General features: G+C 45.5%; 1 protein-coding gene across 1 annotated transcript; it reads right to left on the bottom strand.

Moving 5' to 3' along the window:
* Nucleotides 1-4,195: 4,195 nt before the first annotated feature.
* On the bottom strand, nucleotides 4,196-4,930 carry LOC138368170 (DNA-binding protein HEXBP-like). The gene has a single exon (XM_069330543.1). It carries the CDS (start codon nucleotides 4,928-4,930, stop codon nucleotides 4,196-4,198), a length of 735 nt encoding a protein of 244 aa, XP_069186644.1.
* Between the last annotated feature and the right edge of the window lie 5,566 nt (nucleotides 4,931-10,496).

Below are 10,496 nucleotides of genomic sequence, written 5' to 3'. Positions count from 1 at the left end.
TGTCTCTGTCTTTCTCTCTCTGTCTCTGTCTTCTCTCTCTCTCTCTCTCTCTCTCTCTCTCTCTCTCTCTCTCTCTCTCTCTCTCTCTCTCTCTCTCTCTCTCTCTCTCTCTCTCTCTCTCTCTCTCCCCCCCCCCCCTCTCTCCCCCCCCCTCTCTCCCTCTCCCCCTCTCTCCCTCTCTCCCTCTCTCTCTCTCTCTCTCTCTCTCTCTCTCTCTCTCTCTCTCTCTCTCTCTCTCTCTCTCTCTCTCTCTCTCTCTCTCTCTCTCTCTCTCTCTCTTCCCCTCTCTCTCCCCCTCAAGCACTTACCCACCTGCCCTGACTGCTGGAAACTGGCGGGGATGAATGGCCTCGTTCAGTCTGGTTCCAATTTATCACTTCCATGTACACAAAGACGAAGTGAAATTCCTAACACAAGTTACACAAGGGTTGTGTAGAGGCGGGTGGGGGGGGGGGGGTAGAGGCATGTGGGGCGGGGGGTGTAGAGGCGGGTGGGGGGGGGTGTAGAGGCAGGTGGGGGGGGGGCAGGGAAGGATGGACAGGGGTGTGGGGGAGGACAAGGATGTATGGATGGAGGGGGTAGGGGTAGTGGAGGGGGTAGGGGGAGTGGAGGGGGTAGGGGGAGGAATAAAGTGAGGGGGAAGGAATAAAGTGAGGGGAGAAGGAATAAAGTGTGGGGAGGAGGAGGAAGATTTTCTACTGTTTGCTCGTAGCAGTCCCCGTGGCGCAGTGGTAACACACTAGCCCAGTGCTTCGCGAGCGATTTGGCCTGGGTTCGTATTCTGGCCAGGGAGGATTGACTAGGCGCCAATCCTTAACTGTAGCCTCTGTTCACTCAGCAGTGAATAGCTATACCTGTTTGTTAAACGATTTGGCGGCTCGAATTCCTTGAAAAATTAAGATTAAAGATATATATATATATATATATATATATATATATATATATATATAATATAATATAATATATATATATATATATATATATATATATATATATATATATATATATATATATAATATTATACTGATATCAGCTTTGTTGACAGATAACCATAATATATTCTTCCCATTCTCGAAATGTTTTCAACGACCCAAACCCGACCAATAAATAACATTATCCCCGTGCAGAGTTATCCTGTTATCAGTTTCACATCTTTGTTATCGCTTAAGACTAGATCAAAGAAAACGACTCTGGTATCCGTTCTCTATGACTCGCGGCTGATGTTTACAACATATACTGCCAGGAAATGGCCAGGAACTCCAAAATTAGTCCTGTACTGTAATTCATTTTCTGCCTCTAATGAGATTTTAATGCTATGGCCACTGTGTTCTATTTTGCAAATGTTATACAGTCGATAACTCGGTCAGTCAGGTTCAGGGCCACGGGCGGATGGGTGACTGTGGAGAAGCCTCGCTTTTGGCTATCTTGAGGTTATCTTGAGTTGATTTCGGGGCTTTAGTGTCCCCGCGGCCCGGTCCTTGACCAGGCCTCCACCCCCAGGAAGCAGCCCGTGACAGCTGACTAACACCCAGGTACCTATTTACTGCTAGGTAACAGGGGCATTCAGGGTGAAAGAAACTTTGCCCATTTGTTTCTGCCTCGTGCGGGAATCGAACCCGCGCCACAGAATTACGAGTCCTGCGCGCTATCCACCAGGCTACCAGGCCCCCTACGAGGCTAGGATCAAAATAAAAAAAAGCTTGATTTTGTGATAATAACAGTCTCATCTATCCTCGACTAGTCGAAGATAGATTCAGTATATTGCATATAATGCAGTGCCGACTCTGTAACATTTATATATTAAGCAGGTCATATCCTCTGAACGTGACATTAAACATATTTCAGTTGAACACACAAGGATATTCATCTGTTTTATCTGAGGGCCACTAACCCTAGTGGCCTAGACCAGGCCAGGAAGCCGGTGACTTGTCAAAGGTCCTCCCCCCCCTATATGATATATAGGGAGAGATATAAACATTACCGAGCCACAAACTTACGACCTAATGATAGGGATGCCTTTAAAGACAGCATCTTCATTTGATAACAAAAGAATGTTGGAGATTCCTTTAGGGGAATTTTAATCTTTAATCTTTTCATTTATATTTTAATATAGACTTAGTAAGCTAAGTAGGTATGGTTTCAACACACTTGGATTCGTACTTCTTAAACCGTCTAGAATCTAGAAACGAGATTCTATATCTATAGAATCTAAGAGTCACTAATGCAGTTACTACTTATTCAACTCTGTTAATCATAGCATTATAGTAATTCTCATTGTCGGGGACAGGAAGCCTGGACTTGTCCCGAGGTGCTTCCCCCCCTAACCCCTCCCTCTTCCACCCCTCCTCCCTCCCCCTTCCCCCCTCCCCCTTCCCCCCTCCCCCTTCCCCCCTCCCCCTTCCCCCCTCCCCTTCCCCCCCCTCCCCCTCCCCCCCTCCCCCTCCCCCTTCCCCCTCCCCCTTCCCCCCTCCCCCTCCCCCTTCCCCCTATTTCAAACTACTTACCTTCCCATAATCAAACCCACAATAGTTGGCTAACCCCCGCGTTTACTGGTAGGTGAACAGGTGCATCAGGTGATTGGAAACGCGTCCAACCATTTCTGTCTCTGCCGGGGGATCGAACCAAGGATCCCCGACTGTGAAATTGAGAATTTTAGATCATTAGACTACAGGACCCATACGCACTTTTGTAGATTCAGTTTATCCTTTTTAGTTTTGTATTATCTTATTTCTTGACCCAAACATTACTTTTCATATTTTCTAAACATATTTTCTTGACGCAAACATTCGTTAATGTTGTCAATCCCAGCTTGAAAAATGTTACGTCAGGCAATGGGACTAATATCTCGTCTTTATTTCAGAAATAAGAGTTTCCCTTAGTCTGTTGTTAAGCTTTCGTAGCTCTGGGACCAATCGTGTAGTACGCCTCTACACATTCTTCATCTACGATCTATGCCTCTATTGATGAGAGAGCCATGACGGCGTGGACCTAGAAAGATCCTTAAAAGCTTGATTTTTCTTCCGTTAGTTTCTCACTATATCCGTTGCTGGCTCCTTGTATAGACATATGCTAAGTTGACCAGACCACACACACTAGAAGGTGAAGGGACGACGACGTTTCGGTCCGTCCTGGACCAATGTTGACCAGACCACACACACTAGAAGGTGAAGAGGACGACGACGTTTCGGTCCGTCCTGGACCAATGTTGACCAGACCACACACACTAGAAGGTGAAGGGACGACGACGTTTCGGTCCGTCCTGGACCAATGTTGACCAGACCACACACACTAGAAGGTGAAGGGACGACGACGTTTCGGTCCGTCCTGGACCAATGTTGACCAGACCACACACTAGAAGGTGAAGGGACGACGACGACGTTTCTGTCCGTCCTGGGCCGTTCTCAAGTCGATTGTGAAAATGACTTGAAAATGGTCCATGACGGACCGAAACGTCGTCGTGCCTTCACCTTCTAGTGTGTGGTCTGGTCAGCATTCTTTAGCCACATTATTGTGACTCCTCGCCAGTATATGCTATGCTGTACAGCACGCCACTCAGCTATTTATCATGTTAATGGGCATTGTTTTAGCAGCATGACCGGAGGCCAGGATACCGCCAGGGAGACTCACTAAAACTTTACCGATCATCATAGGAACAAGACTTTCAATTCATCAGTGCAACATAGCAAGACCTGCACTGAAGCTATCACACCAGAATTCAATTTACGCAACACTAATGACCCTTCAGAGAGACTGAGTTTGACTAAAAAGCGCAATTAACTTTTATCTTGTATCTTATCTACTAGCACAGGTTTTAATTCTTGAGTGATGAGTATATATATATATATATATATATATATATATATATATATATATATATATATATATATATATATATATATATATTATATATATATAATATTGTCCTAATAAAGAGCTGAAGCATATTTCCATACACATCCAAAGATAAATTTGTATTTTGCTACAGATATATTAGCGCAATACTGATATTTAGATACCAGTTTATGTAACAGATATTGCCTCCTAATTATATAATTCAATTAAATGTCGCTTAGCCACCAGTGGACTGGAACACATTAATATCCCCCTCACATGGTAACGTTCTCTGTGAAGGTCGGGTCCTGTACGTTTTCTATGGCAGCTGCGGCCGGTAGCCACGGAGCAGAGAACAGGTTCCTTATCCACAATTGAATTCTGTTTCCCGGTGCATGGCCTTGTTGCATGGCCTTGTTGCATGGCCTCGGTGCATTGCCTCGGTGCATGGCCTCGGTGCATGGCCTCGGTGCATGGCCTCGGTGCATGGCCTCGGTGCATGGCCTCGGTGCATGGCCTCGGTGCATGGCCTCGGTGCATGGCCTCGGTGCATGGCCTCGGTGCATGGCCTCGTTGCATGGCCTCGGTGCATGGCCTCGGTGCATGGCCTCGTTGCATGGCCTTGTTGCATGGCCTTGTTGCATGGCCTTGTTGCATGGCCTTGTTGCATGGCCTTGTTGCATGGCCTTGTTGCATGGCCTTGTTGCATGGCCTCGGTGCATGGCCTCGGTGCATGGCCTCGGTGCATGGCCTCGGTGCATGGCCTTGTTGCATGGCCTCGGTGCATGGCCTCGGTGCATGGCCTCGGTGCATGGCCTCGTTGCATGGCCTCGTTGCATGGCCTTGTTGCATGGCCTTGTTGCATGGCCTCGTTGCATGGCCTCGGTGCATGGCCTCGGTGCATGGCCTCGGTGCATGGCCTTGTTGCATGGCCTTGTTGCATGGCCTCGGTGCATGGCCTCGTTGCATGGCCTTGTTGCATGGCCTCGGTGCATGGCCTCGGTGCATGGCCTCGGTGCATGGCCTCGGTGCATGGCCTCGGTGCATGGCCTCGGTGCATGGCCTCGGTGCATGGCCTCGGTGCATGGCCTCGTTGCATGGCCTCGGTGCATGGCCTCGTCGCATGGGCTCGCTGAATAGCTTCGTCGCTGAGACAATCAAGGTTTCTAATCGGACCTAAAAACTACTCTTATCTGGTCCCAAAGGTCCTGTTAACGGATTAAAGATTTTTAGTGTTGACTGTTGATATAAATTTTAGTTTTAAAAGTATTGAATATCTCTGTGTACGCCTGTAAGTGTAGCCTATGGTGTTGGCAAGAGTGAATCGAGTTGACTCTTGTCCTCTATGTTTAGGTTCTAAAGTATATTGGTTGATCATTATGATCAATTAGCCATTATCACGGCGTTTATTAATCGTCCAGAAGTTGATTGGTCAACAGGACAGAATATATAAGCGTGATATAGGCTTAACGTATATGAATATACTCGGTCTGGCCCTCTTTACACAACGAGTTATTATATAGGTAAATAGTGAACTGTAATCCCCTAGTTGTGCTTGCGGGGGTTGAGCTTCAGCTCTTTGGTCCCACCTTCGCCTCTCAACTGTCAGTCATAGGTACATATATACTGTACTGTTTATTGATACAGGAGTTAACTTTAATCATTTTATGTGTATTAATGGTCTAAATAATATAAAGTGTATATCAGGCAGTATATAATATATGGGTAAAAATTTCATATATATTATATATTTCATTATATAATATATGGGTAAAAATTTCACCCTTAGGATTTGTTCTAATATAATCCACAAGCCTAAGCAATTAACTAGCGAAGAATTCGACCATTTCCATTAATTTATGGCAAGTTAGTACACAGTTTAATGTTGATTTTTTAAATTAAACTGGACATTTTGGCGTGATTGCAATTATAAAGTTAAAAACAATAACGTGGCTGAAGTATGTTGACCAGACCACACACTAGAAATTGAAGGGACGACGACGTTTCGGTCCGTCCTGGACCATTCTCAATCGACTTGAGAATGGTCCAGGACGGACCGAAACGTCGTCGTCCCTTCAATTTCTAGTGTGTGGTCTGGTCAACAAAGTTAAAAACTTTATATAATTTCTTGATAATCCCCCCCATAGTATGGGTGCTGCTTGTCACCTATCTTGGTGCCGTAAAGCCTTAAGGAACCGGGTCAAGATGCTGTCGTGTTTGCTATCTTATCTTGAGATGATTTAGGGGCTTTTAGTGTCCCCGCGGCCCGGTCCTCGACTAGGTCTCCACCCCCAGGAAGCAGCCCGTGACAGCTGACTAACACCCAGGTACCTAATTTACTGCTAGGTAACAGGGGCATAGGATGAAAGAAACTCTGCCCATTGTTTCTCGCCGGCGCCTGGGATCGAACACAGGATCACAAGTCCCGCGTGCTGTCCGCTCGGCCGACCGGCTCCGCTGCTCTGTTTACTGTCAAAATTGTATAATTAGCTTGTTTACGACATCTATAATCGAGGTAATTAATATTCGATGTTTTTAATACAATGTTATATTTGTGTGTTTGTTCTTGTTATAGTTATTATTCATTTTCATAGTTATCATACCACTGTGATGATAATTATACCACTGATATAATTATTCTACCACTGACATAATTATCATACGACTGGTATAATTATTCTATCACTGACATAATTATCATACGACTGGCATAATTATTCTACCATTGACATAATTATCATACGACTGGCATAATTATTCTACCACTGACATAATTATCATACGACTGGCATAATTATTCTACCACTGACATAATTATCATACGACTGGTATAATTATTCTATCACTGACAAGTATGACAATGGTTTAATAATTATTCTACTGCTGTGAGAATTATTATATCACTAGCATATTGTAATATAATTATTATATCATTGACATAATTATTTTGCGAGTCATAGTATTTGGCTGTCATATTACACACACCTCAGTCATAATGATTACACCGCTGTCATTATCCTATCATGATTGTGTCCCAATCATGTGTTCATTGTGTTCATCATCTGCATGATTGTGTTCCACGCAATCATGCAGTTTCATCCCACACTAGAAGTTCATGCAATTTCTAGTGTGTGTGTGTGTGTGTGTGTGTGTGTGTGTGTGTGTGTGTGTGTGTGTGTGTGTGTGAATGTGTGTGTGTGTGTGTATGTGTGTGAATGTGTGTGTGTGTATATATATGTGTGTACTCACCTAATTGTGCTTGCGGGGGTTGAGCTCTGGCTCTTTGGTCCCGCCTCTCAACCGTCAATCAACTGGTGTACAGATTCCTGAGCCTATTGGGCTCTATCATATCTACATTTGAAATTGTGTATGGAGTCAGCCTCCACCACATCACTTCCTAATGCATTCCATTTACTAACTACTCTGACACTGAAAAAGTTCTGTGTGTGTGTATATATGTGTGTGTGTGTGTGTATATGTGTGTGTGTGTGTGTGTGTATATGTGTGTGTGTGTGTGTGTGTGTATATGTGTGTGACATCATCCCTCGGTATATAGAGATGATTCGCATTCATCGCTGCCGGAATAGTCTGCCATTCAGCACCATATCGAAGGGTTCAGATGAATTAAGGTTCAGTGTAGCACTTTATACCTCCCGTAGAAATATATTGCATAATAATATATACAAAAACTGACTGAAAATAACGCCTTGATACGATTGGTACACGGGGGAGCCGGGCGGCCGAGCGGACAGCACACTGGACTTGTGATCCTGTGGTCCTGCATTCGATCCCAGGCGCCGGCGAGAAACAATGGGCAGAGTTTCTTTCACCCTATGCCCCTGTGTGACGGTAACGCGTTGGTGTTCGGCTGTTTAAGGCTAGGGGTATGGCCTCGTCACATAGTTATAAAAAAAAATAGAAAAACTGGAACTTCGTCTGTGGTAAGGTAAGGAGAAGACACACAAAACACAAGTAAACTTTAACAATGAAATTTTAATTACGTTAAATAAATCAAAACATGAAAATAATGCACAAACAAATATGTATAATAAAATCAATGAATCAAAATAATAAGAATACTTAAATGACACAATGAAAAGTTACGTTAAGGCAAAATAACAAGAAGTGCAACACAAAAGTTTAAGTGGGAGGTGCTGGAATATTGGCTTAAAGCCACCACCTCTCTCAGTACACTCTAGAGTCTAGCTGGGAGGAGTGCTGGCTACGAAAGCACGGAACATTCTGAGGACTGATGTTGGGGTGACCCCAGACATCAGGTAGTATTGGGGGCGAGTGCAGGTGCAGCCAGACCGGCGACCAATCAGCGGAGCCGTAGCGATCAACGGGTAGTTTGGTGGTTGGAGTTCGAACAGGTGGCTGGATGCATACGTTTCTGCTCACCCTTGCAAGCCTTGCTGGTGCTGGTGTTGTTGGCGTTGTTGGACATTTCTTCCATAGTCTTTTTATATAATTGTGAAGACGTAATTTTGGAGGGAAGAGCAGGCTCAATCTCTTGAAGGAGATTATCGTCACAACTCTCCCCCGAAGCCTGCGGTTCTGGAAGAAGTACGTCGTTATGTGGTGGAGTAATGGATGGAGTCGCTTCTACTTCATAAACTCTGGAGAGGGCATCGGCTATGGTGTTGTCAGAACCCTTGATATAGCGGATCTCCAGGTTGAAGTCTTGTAAATACAGAGCCCATCGTAGAAGACGCTGGTTGGTGAATTGGGCTTGATGTAGGAAGCGGAGAGGGTTGTGGTCTGAGAAGATGGTGGTAGACCTGGCGCCTTGTAGGTACGGAGCGAAGTGTTGGAGGTTCAGGACGATGGATAGTAGCTCCTTTTCAATAGTGCTGTAGTTCCTCTGGTGTGGTTTCAGTTTGTAGCTGTAGTAGCTGACAGGTAGAACTTCCTCGCCTCGTTGTTGCATCAGGACACCACCAACGCCGGTACCACTGGCGTCGACATGAAGGACGAAAGGCTTGGTGATATCTGGAGAGGCGAGAATGGAGTTAGAACAGAGGAGGAATTTGAGTTGTTCGAAAGCAACGGTTTGCTGCATGGTCCAATTATACCGTTGCTTGGGACTGGTTAATAGAATTAGAGGTGTGGCGACTGTACTGAAATTCCTCACAAACCTACGGTAGTAAGAGGCAAGACCAAGGAAGCGCAGGAGCTGCTTCCTGGTGGTAGGCTGTGGATACTGTAGGATGGCTTGAGTGTGTGAGTCTAACGGAGCTATGCTGCCACTCCCAATAACATGACCCAGATAACGCACTTTACCTTTCGCGAAAGTGGACTTGCCCAGGTTGATGGTGAGGCCGGCTGTCAGGAGCTTGGAGAACAGACGTCGCAGCTGGAGCAGATGTTCACTCCAGGAGTTGGAGGCTACGACGATATCGTCCAGGTAGGCGTATGTGTTATCCAAGCCCTGGATGACACGGTTGACAGCTCTTTGAAAGGTGGCCGGGGCATTACATAGTCCGAAAGGAAGGCGTTCATATCTGAAAAGTCCAAAAGGAGTGATGAAGGCAGATATTTCTTTAGCGCGCTCCGTTAGACACACTTGATAGTACCCCTTAAGCAAGTCCACTTGGGACAAGTACTGGGCACTACCAATGGCATCAAGGATGTCATCTATCCTTGGCAAGGGGTAAGCATCCTTGACAGTGACAGAGTTCAGTTTTCGATAGTCAGTGCACAACCGCACCTTACCTTGGGGTTTGGGCACCAAGATACAAGGTGAGGCCCAGGGGGACTCACAAGGTGTAGCCAGTCCATGGTCCAAGAGGTACTGCACCTCAGCACGCATGACTTCCTTCTTGCTCGGGCTGATTCGGTAGAAGGGTTGACGAATCGGCCGGGTGTCGGGGAGCAGTTGGATGTCGTGCTGGGTAACATTACACTCTTGGGGATCATCTCTGAACAACTCTTGATGTTCTCTGAAGATCTTGACGAGAGGTGCACTATGATTATCCTGAAAGTATTTGGGAAGATCATTAAGGATTTCGGAATTAGAAAGCGCTGACTCCTTGTCAGTGCTTTCGGGAGGAGAAGCTGGGAAGGTCTCACTGTGGATGTAGGGTTCTGTGAATGTGGAATAATTAGTCAAGACAGTGGGAGGAGTACCATTATATTGCTTCAGGAGGTTGACGTGGCACAGCTGGGTCTTCCGCCGCCTATCTGGAGTCTCTATCACATAATTATTATTATTCCTGCACTCTTTGACGCAGTAGGGTCCTGAAAATCTGTTTTGTAAAGGTGAACCTGGGATAGGGAAATAAGCAAGGACGAAGTCTCCCGGCTTGAATTTTCTTACTTTGCTGGTCTGGTCGTAATGAGTCTTCATTCTCACCTGGGCTTTCAATAGATTATCATGGGCAAAGCGGTGGACTCTCTCTAGAATGTGCTGAAGGTTTTGAAGAAACTGGGGCACATTCTGATGCTCACTGAAGGTGGCATCTCTGAGAGAGTCTTTGAAAGCCTTAAGGGGAGTACGGCACTTACGGCCGTAGAGCATCTCATAAGGAGATACTCCTAGGGACTCATTGGGGAGACTTCTGAAAATACACATTATTAGGTCAATCTGCTTATCCCAATCCTTTGAGGTTTCACTACAAAACTTTTTCAAGAGTGCTTTGATGGTCTGATGACTACGTTCAAGA

Source organism: Procambarus clarkii, chromosome 3, assembly GCF_040958095.1.
Source record: "Procambarus clarkii isolate CNS0578487 chromosome 3, FALCON_Pclarkii_2.0, whole genome shotgun sequence".
Taxonomy (NCBI): domain Eukaryota; kingdom Metazoa; phylum Arthropoda; class Malacostraca; order Decapoda; family Cambaridae; genus Procambarus; species Procambarus clarkii.
This window is presented reverse-complemented; position numbering and strand designations above follow the sequence as displayed.

Excerpts from the sequence above, each read along its gene's own strand:
- LOC138368170 (XM_069330543.1), bottom strand. The coding sequence starts at position 4,930 with ATGCAACGAGGCCATGCACCGAGGCCATGCACCGAGGCCATGCACCGA.